General features: G+C 44.3%; 1 protein-coding gene across 9 annotated transcripts in view; it reads right to left on the bottom strand.

The window, feature by feature from the left end:
* Nucleotides 1-15,523, bottom strand: part of pknox1.1 (pbx/knotted 1 homeobox 1.1) — a 295,655-nt gene that overhangs the window by 112,770 nt on the left and 167,362 nt on the right. For all 9 annotated transcript variants that reach the window (XM_063050187.1, XM_063050192.1, XM_063050191.1 and 6 more), the window contains one exon: nt 2,429-2,520. In XM_063050187.1, coding sequence (XP_062906257.1) covers nt 2,429-2,520 — 92 coding nt within the window. The remainder of the gene's footprint in view (nt 1-2,428; nt 2,521-15,523) is intronic.

The raw sequence follows: 15,523 nt of genomic DNA, 5'->3' as shown, positions 1-15,523 counted from the left end.
AGGTGAATACATAGCAATCAAGGCCGGGATTTCGAGAGCAGTCTCATCCATGAGTTACTGGGCATGCTTGGAGTCGAGAAGTCAAGGACCACGCCCTATAACCCACAGGGCGATCCCCAGCCAGAGAGGTTTAATTGGACCTTGCTGGACATGCTCGGGACTCTAGAGATCAGCAAGAAGAGTGAGTGGAGTCAACATATTGGGTATCTGGTTCACAGTTACAACTGTACACAAAATGAAGCTACTGGGTACTTGCTATATTATCTGATGTTTGGGCTGAGGCGAGGTTGCCCATTGACCTTTGTTTCAGGACTGACAAGGGTGACTTGCCACTGAAGACTTCTGAAGTATGTGTCTGACATGAGAAGAGAGCTGAAAAGGGCTTATGAATTAGTTGGGGTTGCCGCTGCCAAGCAGAATCAAGGAAATAAGAGGAGGTATGATCAAAAGGTGAGGTTCTCCAAACTCCAGCTGGGAGACAGATCATATGGGACTTGGGGCTACCTGGAAAGCATATGTTGGCTGTGGATAGTGTGGAGGGCTGTCAAAGGTTACAGCAGGACATTGATCGGATGCAAAACTGGGCTGACAAGTGGCAGATAGAGTTTAACCCAGATAAGTGTGAGGTGGTTCATTTTGGTAGGTCAAATATGATGGTAGAATATAGTATTAATGGTAAGACTCTTGGCAGTGTGGAGGATCAGAGGGACCTTGGGGTCTGAGTCCACAGGACACTCAAAGCTGCTGCGCAGGTTGACCCTGTGGTTAAGAAGGCATATTGTGCATTAGCCTTCATTTTTTTTTAGCGTGTTGCACCAGATAGTCAGCTGTTCCTGGCTGGCGCATGGTGTCAGTATTGGTCTCCTTTAGGATTAACCAGGTCACGATATGAACGTTCCCGACTCGACCCTATTTTTTTTACGAGGCCGAGTGGCTAGCTCGACGCTCAACCCGGCACGGATAGAAAGCGTGCTCGGGGGGTGGCCCGATTTGGATTCGGAGTCCAGCACTGGTGCCATTGCGCCACCAGCCGGCTTTTATCAACTATGGCATTGAGTTTAAGAGCCGAGAGGTAATGTTACAGCTTTTACAGGACCCTGGTCAGACCCCACTTGGAGTACTGTGCTCAGTTCTGGTCACCTTTCTACAGGAAGGATGTGGAAACCATAGAAAGGATGCAGAGGAGATTTACAAGGATGTTGCCTGGATTGGGAAGCATGCCTTAGGAGAATAGGTTGAGTGAACTTGGCCTTTTCTCCTTGGAGCGGCAGAGGATGAGAGGTGATCTGATAGAGGTGTATAAGATGATGATAGGCATTGATTGTGTGGATAGTCAGAGGCTTTTTCCCAGTGCTGAAATGGCTAACACGAGACGGCAGTTTTAAGATGCTTGGAAGTACATACAGAGAAGATGTCAGGGGTAAGTTTTTTTACGCAGAGAGAGGTGAGTGCATGGAATGGGCTGCTGGCAACGGTGGTGAAGGCAGATACAATAGGGCCTTTTAAGAGACTTCTGGATAGGTACATGGAGCTTAGAAAAATAGAAAGTTATGTGCAACCCTAGGTAACTTTTGAAGTATGTACATGTTCAGCACAGCATTGTGGGCTGAAGGGCCTGTATTGTTTCTAAGATACAGTTGGAAATTAATCTTGCCAACACACACAAAATGCTGGAGAAACTCTGCATCTATAGAGGGAAATGAATCATCAATATTCTGGGCCAAGACCATCAGGACTGGAAAAAACGGGCAGAAATCAGAAGAAAAGAATTCAGGGAGGGGCATTTGTTGCCAGATGAGATATAAATTTAGGTGAGAGGGGGAAGGTAGTTGGGTGGAAGAGAGGGAGAAGTGGGAATGATTTGAGAAGCTGGGAGATGATTGATGACAAAGGCATAGGGCTGGAATCTGATAAGAGAGGACAGTGGACCATAGAATAAAAGGGAAGGAGGTGGGGATCAAGAGCAAGGCAGGTATGTGCAATGGGCAAGTCATGAAGGTGGGGGAGGGTTGAAGGGGCCAGAAAGATAACGGCAAACAAAAGGATGGGGGCGGGGGTGGAAATAGAGGGGAATAGTTACCAGAACTAAGAGAAATTGATGCTGGTGCCATCAGATTGGAGACAAAAACAAAATATGTTCCTGTAATCTGTGTATAGACACAAACTGGTAGTTCAGCAGGCTGTGTCAGTGTGGGAATAGGAAGTGGAGTTATAATGGTTGGTCGCTGGGAGATCCTGGATGTCATAGTGGATGCAGCAAAAGTGTTCAAGATCAGGTTTCTGAACCAGCGTTCCATGGAATTAATAATTTTACAGGCAGGTACTTACACAGTTTATGAATGATCATTGCCCAGACTCTACAATTTCCTCTGTGACCCATAACCCATTCTCTCTCAGAGCCCACAAAGCAGATGAAAATATAACACACCTGTGCATTCTGGATTCGGATTGTACCATGTGTTTGTGTCACTACCTGACCTTGAGGAGTAACCACGGTAACAGGCTGATAAACTGCCCCACCTATTAAATAAAGAAAGAAAATTAGTAAGTCAAAATACCTGATATATTCATGCCATCACGTAGAAGGCTACATAACAGAATATAAGGTGTTATTGCTCCAACCTAAGTGTGGCCTCATCATGACAGTGGCGGAGGTCATATCGGAATGGGAATGGGAAGTGGAATTAGAATGGGTGGCCACTGGGAGATTCCGCTTTTTTTGGCGGACAGAGCGTAGGTGCTCAGTGAAGCAGTTTCTCAAACTTCCAGTTATGCCTCCCATGCCCCCTATCCTTCACCATTTCCCATCCACTTCCCCCTCTCTCACCTTATCTGCTTGCCTGCCCATTGCCTTCCTCTGGTGCTCCTCCCTTCTATCTCTTTCACCAATCAACTTCCCAGCTCTTTACTTCATCCCTCCCCCATCAGATCTCACCTATCACATTGTGTTTCTCTCTCCCCTCATATAACCATACAACAATTACAGCACGGAAACAGGCCATCTCGGCCCTTATAGTCCGTGCCGAACTCCTACTCTCAGCTAGTCCCACTGACCTGCACACAGCCCATAACCCTTCATTCCTTTTCTGTCCATAATCTATCCAATTTAACTTTAAATGATATCGAACCTGCCTCAACCACTTCTGCTGGAAGCTCGTTCCACTCAGCTACCACCCTCTGAGTAAAGAAGTTCCCCCTCATGTTACCCCTAAACTTTTGCCCTTTAACTCTCAACTCATGTCCTCTTGTTTGAATCTCCCCCATTCTCAATGGAAAAACCCTATCCACGTCAAGTCTATCAATGCCCCTCATAATTTTAAACACCTCTATCAAGTCCCCCCTCAACCTTCTATGCTCCAAAGAATAAAGACCCAACTTGTTCAACCTTTCTCTGTAACTTAGGAGGTGAAAACCAGGCAACATTTTAGTAAATCTCCTCTGTACTCTCTAAATTTTATTGACATCTTTCCTATGATTCGGTGACCAGAACTGTACACAATACTCCAAATTTGGCCTTACCAATGCCTTATATAATTTCAACATTACATCCCAACTCCTATACTCAATGCTCTGATTAATAAAGGCCAGCATACCAAAAGCTTTCTCCACCACCCTATCCACGTGAGATTCCACCTTCAGGGAACTATGCACCATTATTCTTAGATCACTCTGTTCTACTGCATTCTTCAATGCCCTACCATTTACCATGTATGTCCTATTTTGATTAGTCCTACCAAAATGTAGCACCTCACATTTTTCAGCATTAAACTCCATCTGCCATCTTTCAGCCCACTCTTCTAACTGGCCTAAATCTCTCTGCAAGCTTTGAAAACATACCTCATTATCCACAACACCACCTATCTTAGTATCATCTGCATACTTACTAATCCAATTTACCACCCCATCATCCAGATCATTAATATATATGACAAACAATCTTCTAAAACTACTCTTTAGCTTTTTATCTCCAATCCTGCTGAAGGGTTTCAGCCTGAAATGTTGACTGTACCCTTTTCCATAGATGCTGCCTGGCCTGCTGAGTTCCTCCAGCATTTTGTGTGTGTTTATTGGGTTCAGAAGATGGGATGTTATGTTGAAGCTGTATATTACATATTGGTACCAACGACATAGATCGAAAAAGGGAGGAGATCCTTAAAAAAGAATATAGGGAGTTAGGAAGGGAGCTGAGAGGCAGGACCTCAAGGGTAGTAATCTCAGGATTGCTGTCTGTGCTACATGACAGTGAGCATAGGAATAGAATGAGGTGGCAGATAAATGCGTGGTTGAGAAATTGGAGCAGTGGGCAGGGATTCAGTTTTCTGGATAATTGGGACCTCTTCTGGGGCATGTGGGAACTGTACAAAAGAGATGACTTGTACTTGAATCCAAGGGGCTCATGATCAGATCTATCGTGCTGGTTCCCATCCCCCTCCCATATTCTTGTGGGCAGGTTTACTAGAGCTGTTGGGAGTGGTTTAAATTAATAGGTGAGGGGGATGGGAACCAGCACGATAGATCTGAGCATGAGCCAGCAGCTTTACAAGTAGATGATGAATGTAAGGAAGGACAGACTAATGACTGGGTACAAATGCAGACAGAGCAAAGAGTTAAATTGTACCACAGAGGCAAAATTCAAAAGGGCAAAGAATGCAGGACTGAAGATGTTGTAGTTAAATGCACGTAGCATTCGGAACAAAGTGGATTAACCCATGGCGCAATTAAAGACTGGTCAGTATGGTGTTGTTGGCATCAGAATCAGAATCAGGTTAATTATCACTGGCATGTGACATGAAATTTGTTAACTTAGCAGCAGTTCAATACAGTACATAATCCTGTGGAGGGAGAGGGGGGAGAGAGAGAAAGAGAGAGAGAGGGGCAGAGAGAGAGAGAAAGAGAGAGAGAGAGAGAGAGAGAGAGAAATAATAAATAAAATAAAACATAATAATAAATAAACAAGTAAATCAATTACATGTATTGAATAGATTTTAAAAATGTGCAAAAACAGAAATACTGTATATTAAAAAAAGTGAGGTAGTGTCCAAAGCTTCAATGTCCATTTAGGAATCGGATGGCAGAGGGGAAGAAGCTGTTCCTGAATCACTGAGTTGTGGCTGAAAGAAGGCCAGAGTTGAGAGCTTAACATCAAAGGATATACATGTTCCTTAACATCAAAAGCACAGGCAGAAGGCATAGGTGGTGGTGTGGCTCTGTTGGTAAGGAATGGAATTACATGTTTAGAAAGAGGTGACACAGGGTCAGAAAAAGTTGAATCTGCACCACTGATGTTTGACTCTTCTCTCCGTTTATATAATAGTCCGCACGACTGTTACTTACCAAAATGCATTATCATACATTTCCCAACACTGTATTCCATCTGCCAAGTTTTTTTGTCCAATTAGTCTGTCCCGTTGCAATTGCATTGTTTACTCAGCACTACATGCCCCTCCACCATGTCATCCACAAGGCCATCCATTTCCAAACCACTTATAAACAATGTGAAAAGTACCGGTCCCAATACTGACCCCTGAGGAACACCACTAGTCACTGGTAGCCAACCAGAAAAGGCCACTTTTATTCCCATTCGCTGTCTCCTGCCTGTCAGCCATTCCTCTATCCTTGCCAGAATCTTTCCTGTAACGCCAGAGGATTTTGTCTTCTGAAGCAGCCTCATGTGTGGCACCTCATCAAATGCCTTCTGAAAATCCTAGTAAGTGACATCTGCCTCTCATTTGTTTACTCTGCTTGTTGTTTCCTTGAAGAATTCTAATAGATTTATAGAAACATGGAAACAAAGAAATCAACAGCACATTACAGGCCCTCTGGCCCACAATCTTGGGCCTATTCTAGAAACTGCCTAGAATTTCCCTAACACATAGCCCTCTATTTTTCTAAGCTCCAGGTACCTATCTGTCTTAAAAGACCCAATTGTATCCGCCTCTACCAATGTCGCTGGCAGTGCATTCCACGCACCCACCACTCTCTATGTGAAAAACCTTCCACTGACATCCTCCTTGTACCTACTTCCAAGCACCTTAAAACCATACCCCCTCGTGTTAGCCATTTCAGCCCTGGGGAAACGCCCTTGGCTATCCACATGATCAATGCCTCTCATCATCTTATACACCTCTATCAGGTCACCTCTAATCCTCCGTCACTCCAAGGAGAAAAGGCCAAGTTCACTCAACCTATTCTCATAAGGCATCCGCGCCAATCCTTGTAAATTTCCTCTGCACTCTCTCTATAGTATCCACATCCTTCCTGTAGTGAAGTGACCGGAACTGAACGCAGTACTCCAAGTGGGGTCTAACTAAGGTCTTATATAGCTGTAACATTACCTCATGGCTCTTGAACTCAATTCCACGGTTGATGAATGTCAACACACTACACGCCTTCTTAACAACACTGTCAACCTGCGCAGCACCTTTGAGTGTCCTATGGACAGGGACCCCAAGATCTCACTGATCCTTCACACGGCCAAGAGTCTTATCATTAATATCATATTCTGTATTCAAATTTGTCCTATCAAAAAGAATCCCTTCACACTTATCTGGGTTGAATACCACTGGTCACCAACCTCCATGCAGAATACGAACCATCTTCAAATATGAACCATCTACAAACACCCTTTGCCTTCTGTGGGCAAGCCAATTCTGCATCCACAAATCAAGGTCTCCTTGGATCCCATGCCTTCTTACTTTCTGAATGAGCCTTGCGTGAACCCTTATTAAATGCCTTGCTGAAATCCATATGCACTACATCCACTGCTCTACCTTCACCAATGTGTTTTGTTACATCCCCAAAGCATTCAATCAGGTTTGTAAAGCATGACCTGTCCTTGACAAAGCCATGCTGACTATCCCTAATCAGATTATGTCCCTCCAAATGCTCATAAATCCTGCCTCTCAGGACCTTCTCCAATAACTTGGCCGCCACTGAAGTAAAACTCACTGGTCTATAATTTCCTGGGTTATCTCTACTTGTTTTCTTGAATAAGGGAAGAAAGTTTACAACCTTCCAATCCTCTGGTACTTCTCCCATCCCTATTCATGAAGCAAAGAGCATTGCCAGAGGCTCAGCAATCTCCTCCCTCGCTTCCCACAGTAGCCTGGGTATATCTCATCTGGTCTGGTCTCAGCTACTTATCTAACTTAATACCTTTCAACAGCTCGAGCACATACTCTTTCTTAATGTTGAAACACTCAGGCTTTTCAGTCCGCTGTAAATGTGGAAGCCATAGAAAGGGTGCAGAGGAGATTTACAAGGATGTTGCCTGGATTGGGGAGCATGTCTTATGAAAACAGGTTGAGTGAACTCGGCCTTTTCTCCTTGGAGTGACGGAGGATGAGAGGTGACCTGATACAGATGTATAAGATGATGAGAAGCATTGATTGTGTGGATAGTCAGGAGGCTTTTTCCCAGGACTGAAATGGTTGCCACAAGAGATACAGATTTAAGGTGCTGGGAAGTAGGTACAAAGGAGATGTCAGGGGTAAGTTTTTTACTCAGAGAGTGGTGAGTGCATGGAATGGGCTGCCGGCAATGGTGGTGGAGATGGATATGATAGGGCCTTTTAAGAGACTTTTGGATAGGTACATGGAGCTTAGAAAAATAGAGGGCTATGGGTAAGCCTGGTAATTTCTAAGGTAGGGACATGTTCGGCACAACTTTGTGGGCCAAAGTGCCTGTATTGTGCAGTAGGTTTTCTATGTTGCTACAAGTCATCCCCTTGTCCTTCACATACTTAAAAAAGAAACACAGAAAACCTACAGTACCATATAGGCCCTTCGTCCCACAAAGCTGTGCTGAACATGTCCTTACATGAGAAATTACCAAGGCTTACCCATAGCCCTCTATTTTTCTGAACTCCATGTACCTATCCAGGAGTCTCTTAAAAGACTCTATCGTTTCCGCCTACACCACCGCCGCCAGCAGCCCATTCCACGCACTCACCACTCTGCGTAAAATCTTACCCCTGACATTTCTCTGTACCTACTTCCAAGCACCTTAAAACTATGCCCTCTCGTGTTACCCATTTCAGCCCTGGGTAAAAACCTCTGACTATCCACACAATCATTGCCTCTCATTATCCTGTACACCTCTATCACCTCTCATCCTCCGTCGCTCCAAGGAGAAAAGGCTGAGTTCACTCAACCTATTCTCATAAGGCATGCTCCCCAATCCAGGCAATGTGCTTGTAAATCTCCTCTGCACCCTTTCTATGGTTTCCATGTCCTTCCTGTAGTGAGGTGACCAGAACTCAGTACAGTACTCCAAGTGGGGTCTGACCAGGGTCCTATATAGCTACAACATTATCTCTCAGCTCTAAACCTCAATCTCACGGTTGATGAAGGCCAATGCACTGTATGCTTTCTTAACCACAGAGGCAACCTGTGTAAAAGATTTCAGTGTCCTATGGACTCCGACTCCAAGATCCTCCAGACTGCCAAGAGTCTTACCATTAATGCTATATTCTGCCATTATATTTGAACTTCCAAAATGAACAACCTCACACTTCTCTCGGTTGAACTCCATCTGCCACTTCTCTGCCTAGTTTTGCATTCTATCAATGTACCGCTGTAACTTCTGAAGCTCTCCACACTATCTACAACAACCCCAGCCTTTGTGTCATCAGCGAATTTACTAACCCATCCCTCCTCTACCTCATCCAGGTCATTTATAAAAATATCAAAGAGTAAGGGTCCCAGAACAGATTCCTGTTATACACCACTGGTCACTGACCTCCCACGCAGAATATGACCCATCTACAACCATTCTTTGCCTTCTGTGAGCAAGCCAATTCTAGATCCACAAAGCAATATCCCCTTGGATCCCATGCCTCCTTACTTTCTCAATAAGCCTTGCATGGGGCACCTTATCAAATGCCTTGCTGAAATCCATATACACTACATCTATGGCTCTACCTTCATCAATGTGTTTAGTTACATCCTCAAAAAATTCAATCAGGCTCATAAGGCACGACCTGCCTTTGACAAAGCCATGCTGACTATTCCTAACCATATTAAGCCTCTCCAAATGTTCATAAATCCTGCCTCTCAGGATCTTCTCCATCAACCTACTGACCATTGAAGTAAGACTCACTGGTCTATAATTTCCTGGGCAATCTCTACTCCAAACACAAAATTTAAAAAAAATACTGAAAGTGTTGCTTCAATCTCTACTCCGTTTCTTGAATAAGGGAACAAAATCCACAACCCTCGGAACCTCTCCCATTCTCATTGATGATGCAAAGATCATCGCCAGAGGCTCAGCAATCTTCTCCCTCGCTTCCCACAGTAGCCTGGGGTACATCCTGTCCGGTCCCGGTGACTTATCCAACTTGATAGTTTCCAAAAGCTCCAGTACATCCTCTTCTTTAATATCTACATGCTCAAGCTTTTCAGTCTGCTGCAAGTCATCCCTACAATCACTAAGATCCTTTTCCGTAGTGAATACTGAAGCAAAGTATTCATTAAGTACCTCTGCTGTTTCCTCCGGTTCCAGACACACTTTTCCACTGTCGCATTTGATTGGTCCTATTCTCTCATGTCTTATCTTGCTCTTCACATACTTGTAGAATGCTTTAGGGTTTTCCTTAATCCTGTCCATCAAGGTCTTTTCATGGCCCCTTCTGGCTTTCATAATTTCATTCTTAAGCTCCTTCCTGCTAGCCTTATAATCTTCTCTTCTCACTGTTACCATCAGGTAGGAGATACAGAAGCCTGAAGGCACACACTCAGCGATTCTGATCTGTATCATTATCTAGTTTTTTGAACCTTTTGGAAGCTCTCCTTTTTTTCTTGGCTGGATTTACAACAGCTTTTGTACACCACGGTTCCTGTACCCTACCATCCTTTCCCTGTCTCATTGGAACATACCTATGCAGAACCCCACACATATATCCCCTGAACATTTGCCACATTTCTTCCGTATGATTCCCTGAGAACATCTGTTTCCAATTTATGCTTCCAAGTTCCTACCTGGTAGCCTCATATTTCCCCTTACTCCAATTAAACGTATCTCTAACTTGTCTGTTTCTATCCCACTCCAATTCTATGGTAAAGGAGATAGAATTGTGATCACTATCTCCAAACGCTCTCCCACTGACAGACCAGACACCTGACCAGGTTCAATTCCCAATAGCAGATCAAGTACAGCCTCTTGTAGGCTTATCTACATATTGTATCAAGAAACCTTCCGGAACTCCACCCCATCTAAATCCCTCTCTCTAGGGAGATGCCAATCAATATTTGGGAAATTAAAATCTCCCACCACAACAACCCTGTTATTATTACTCCTTTCCAGAATCTGTCTCCCTGTCTGAACATAGAACATAGAATAGTACAGCACAGTACAGGCCCTTCGGCCCACATTGTTGTGCTGACTCTCAAACCCTACCTCTCATATCACCTCCCATCTTAAATTCCTCCATATACCCGTCTAGTAATCTCTTAAATTTCACTAGTGTATCTGCCTCCACCACTGACACAGGCAGTGTATTCCACGCACCAACCACTCTCTGAGTAAAAAACTTTCCTCTAATATCCCCCTTGAACTTCCCACCCTTTACCTTAAAGCCATGTCCCCTTGTATTGAGCAGTGGTGCCCTGGGGAAGAGGCGCTGGCTATCTACTCTATCTATTCCTCTTAATATCTTGTACACCTCTATCATGTCTCCTCTCATCCTCCTTCTCTCCAAAGAGTATAGCCCTATCTCCCTTAATCTCTGATCATAATACATACTCTCTAAACCAGGCAGCATCCTGGTAAATCTCCTCTGTACCCTCTCCAATGCTTCCACATCCTTCCTATAGTGAGGCGACCAGAACTGGACACAGTACTCCAAGTGTGGCCTAATCAGTTTTATAGAGCTGCATCATTACCTCGCGACTCTTAAACTCTATCCTTCGACTTATGAAAGCTAATACCACATAAGCTTTCTTAACTACCCTATCTTCCTGTAAGGCAACTTTCAGGGATCTGTGGACATGTACCCCCAGATCCCTCTGCTCCTCCACACTACCAAGAATCCTGCCAGTTACTTTGTACTCTGCCTTGGAGTTTGTCCTTCCAAAGTGCACCACCTCACACTTCTCCGGGTTGAACTCCATCTGCCACTTCTCAGCCCACTTCTGCAACCTATCAATGTCTCTCTGCAATCTTCAGCAATCCTCTACACTATCTACAACACCACCAACCTTTGTGTCATTTGCAAACTTGCCAACCCACTCTTCTACCCCCACATCCAGGTCATTAATAAAAATCACGAAAAGTAGAGGTCCCAGAACCGATCCTTGTGGGACACCACTAGTCACAACCCTCCAATCCGAATGTACTCCCTCCACCATGACCTTCTGCCTTCTGCAGCCAAGCCAATTCTGAATCCACCTGGCCAAACTTCCCTGGATCCCATGCCTTCTGACTTTCTGAATAAGCTTGCCGTGTGAAGGCTCCTCCATGTCACTGTTTCTGTTTGGTGGTCTATAAAAAACATCCAGTAGAATTATTGACCCTTCCTATTCCTAACTTCCACCCAGAAAGACTCCATAGACAACCCCTCCATGACTTCCTCCTTTTCTGTAGCCGTGACATTATCTCTGATCAACAGTGTCAAGCCCCCACCTCTTTTGCCTTCCTCCTTGTCCTTTCTGAAACATCTGAAGCCTGGCACTTGAAGTAGTCACTCCTGTCCCTGCACCATTCATTCAAGTGTCTGTATGGTCACAACATCATAGCTCCAAGTGGTGATCCATGCTCTAAGCTTTTCCACTTTATTCATAATACTCCTCGCAATAAAATAGACACATCTCAAACCATTGGTCTGAGTGTGTCCCTTCTCTATCACCTGCCTATCCTCCCTTTCACACTGTCTCCAAGCTTTCTCTATTTATGAGCCAACCTCCCTTTCCTCCGTCACTTCAGTTCGGTTCCCACCCCCCAGCAATTCTAGTTTAAACTCTCCCCAATAGCCTTAGCAAACCTTCCTGCCAGGCTATTGGTTCCCCTCGGATTCAAGTGCAACCCATCCTTTTTGTACAGGTCACACCTGGCCCAGAAGAGGTCCCAATGATCCAGAAATCTGAATCCTTGCCTCTGCTCCAATCCCTCAGCCACGCATTTATCCTCCACCTCATTCTATTCCTCTAGTCACTGTCACGTGGCACAGGCAGTAATCCCGAGATTACTACTTTTGAGGTCCTGCTTCTCAACTTCCTTCCTAACTCCCTGTAGTCTGTTTTCAGGACCTCCTCCCTTTTCCTACCTATGTTGTTGGTACCAATATGTACCACGACCTCTGGCTGTTCTCCTTCCCACTTCAAGATATTGTGGATGCGATCAGAAACATCCTGGACCCTGGCACCTGGGAGGCAAACTACCATCTGAGTTTCTTTCCTGCGTCCACAGAATTGCGCGTCTGACCCCCTAACTATAGAGTGCTTGTAGAATCCATTGGGGCTTTCTTTAATTCTGCTCACCAAGGCCTTCTCATGGCCCGATCTAGCTCTCCTAATTTCATTCTTCAGCTCCTTCCTGGCACGCTTGTAATTTTTTAGAGCTCTAAAATCACCTAGTTTCTTGAACTTTTTGTAAGCTTTTCCTTCTTCTTAATTAGATTCTCTACATTCTTTGTACACCATGGTTCTTTTACCCTACTATCCTTTCCCAGCCTCAATGGAACATACCCCTGCAGAATGCCATGTAAACGCTCCTTGAACATTTGCCACATTTCTGCCAAGTTCCTGCCTGATAGCATCATATTTTCCACACCCCAATTAATTTTTTTCCCAAATTGTCTGCTTTCATCCCTCTCCAGTGCTATGGTAAAGGAGATAGAGTTGTGATCACTACCTCCAAAATGCTCTCCCCCCGAGAGATCTGACACCTGACCAGGTTCATTTCCCAATACCAGATCAAGTACAGCCTCTCCTCTAGTTGGCTTATCTACATATTGCATCAGGAAACTTTCCTGAACTCACCTAACAAACTCCACCCCATCTAAACCCTTTGCTCTAAGGAGATTCCAGTCAATATTAGGGAAGTTAAAATCACCCATTACAACAACCCTACCACTATTGCACTGTTCCAGAATCTGCCTCCTTATCTGCTCCTCGATGTCTCTGTTACTATTTGGGGGAGTCTGTAAAAAACACCCATTAGAGTTACAGACCCTTCCAATTTCTGACTTCTAGCCACAATGACTCAGTAGACAACCCGTCCATGACTTCTTCCTTTTCTGCAGTCATGACACTATCACTGATCAGCAATGCCACTCCCCACCTCTTTAGCCTCGCTCCCTGTCCTTTCTGAAACAACTAAAGCCTGGCACTCTCAGCAGCCATTCCTGCCCGAGACATCCAAGTCTCTGTAATGGCCACAACATCATAGAACCATAGAACACTACAGCGCAGAAAACAGGCCATTCAGCCCTTCTAGACTGTGCCAAAACTTTATTTCGCTAGTCCCATTGACCTGCACCTAGTCCATAACCATCCAGACCGCTCCCATCCACGTACCTATCCAATTTATTCTTAAAACTTAAGAGTGAGCCCGCAATTACCACGTCAGGTGGCAGCTCGTTCCACACTCCCGCCACTCTCTGAGTGAAGAGGTTCCCCCTAAACCTTTCCCCTTTCACCCTAAAGCCACGTCCTCTCGTATTTATCTCTCCTAATCTAAGTGTAAAGAGCCTACTTTTATTTACTCTGTCTATACCCCTCATAATTTTGTAAACCTCTATCAAATCTCCCCTCATTCTTCTATGCTCTAAGGGATAAAGTCCTAACCTAACCCTAACCCTAACCCTGTAACTCAACTCCTGAAGACCCGGCAACATCCTAGTAAATCTCCTCTGCACTCTTTCAATCTTACTGATATCCTTCCTATAGTTAGGTGACCAGAATCATAGTTCCACGTATTGATCCACACTCTATATTCATTCACCTTCCTTCTGATAGTCCTTGCATTAAAATGGACACATATCAAACCATCTTTGCTCTATCATCTGCTTATCCTTCCTCACAAACTCCCTATAAACTGTGTCTACTTGTGCTGCCTTTTCAATTCGGTTCTCATCCCCCCGCATGGTTTCTGCCCTTTACAGAAACCATGACGACTCTGATTTATTTTATCATTAGCCTCCAAGCACCCTGAAACCTCATCCTTAAAACACAGATTCCAACACTTTCCGAATCACTGAGGTTAGGCTAACCAGTTTATAATTTCCTTTCTTTTGCCTTCTTAAAGAATGGAGTGACATTTGCAATCTTCCCTTCCTCCAGAACCATGCCAGAATCAGGTGATTCTTGAAAGATCATGACCAATACATCCATTATCTCTTCAGCAACCTCTCTCACTTTAGAATGTAGTCCATCTGGTCCAGGTGACTTATCCACCTTAAGATCTTTTAAGTTTGCCTAGCACTTTTTCCTTTGTAATAACAATGGCACTCACTCCTGCACCCTGAAACTCACGGACCTCTGGCATACTGTTGGTGTCTTCACTGCGAAGACGGATGTAGAGTACCCATCAGAGTTCATCTGCCATTTCTGTGCCCCCTATTACTACATCACCAGCATAATTTTGCAGTGGTCCAATATCAACTCTCACCTCCCTTTTACTCTTTATATAACTGAGAAAACTTTTGGTATCCTTCTTTATATTATTGGCTAGTTCGTCCTCGTACTTCATCTTTTTAGTTGCCTTTTGTTGGATTTTAAAAGCTTCCCAACTTCCCACTCACTTTTGCTACCTTATATGCTCTTTCCTTGACTTTTATGCAGTCCTTAATTTCCTTTGTCAGCCACTGTTGCCTGCCCCTGCCATTTGAGAATTCTTCCTCTGTGGGACATATCTATCCTGCGCCTTCCCAGAAACTTCAGCCATCTCTGCTCTGCCATCATCACTGTCAGTATCCTCCTCCAGTCCACCTGGGCAAGCTCCTCTCTCACACCTCTGTAATACCCTTTATTCCATTGTGATACTGATACATGTGAGTTATGCTTCTTCCTCTCAAACTGCAGTATGAATTCAATCATATTATGGTCACTGCCTCCAAAGGGTTCCTTTACGTTAAGCTCTCTAATAAGATCTGGGTATTGCACAACACCCAATCTAAGATAGCCTTTCCCCGAGTGGGCCCAAACACAAGCTGCTCTAAAAACCATCTCATAGGCATTCAACAAATTACCTCTCTTGCAATCTGACACCAACCTGATTTTCCCAATACCCTTGCTTATTGAAGTCCCCCATTGCAATAGTGTCATTACCTTTATTACATACCTTTTCCAGCTCCCTTTCTTGGCTAATATTTTGTGGCCTATATATCATTCCCATAATTTTTTTTAAAGAGAAGTTTAAAAGAAGTTTGGATGATTACAGGGATAGTTAGAGGGAAGCAGTGGAGGCTACCTCAGCAAGTATATTTAAGACAAGGTTGGATAGATTTTTGCATAGAAGGGGAATTAAAGGTTATGGGGGAAAGGGAGGTAGGTGGAGATGAATCCATGGTCAGATCAGCAATAATATT

Source organism: Mobula hypostoma, chromosome 6 (genome assembly GCF_963921235.1).
Source record: "Mobula hypostoma chromosome 6, sMobHyp1.1, whole genome shotgun sequence".
Classification (NCBI taxonomy): Eukaryota; Metazoa; Chordata; class Chondrichthyes; order Myliobatiformes; family Myliobatidae; genus Mobula; species Mobula hypostoma.
The sequence above is the reverse complement of the archived record's forward strand: the minus strand, read 5'-3'. Positions and strand labels throughout refer to the sequence as shown.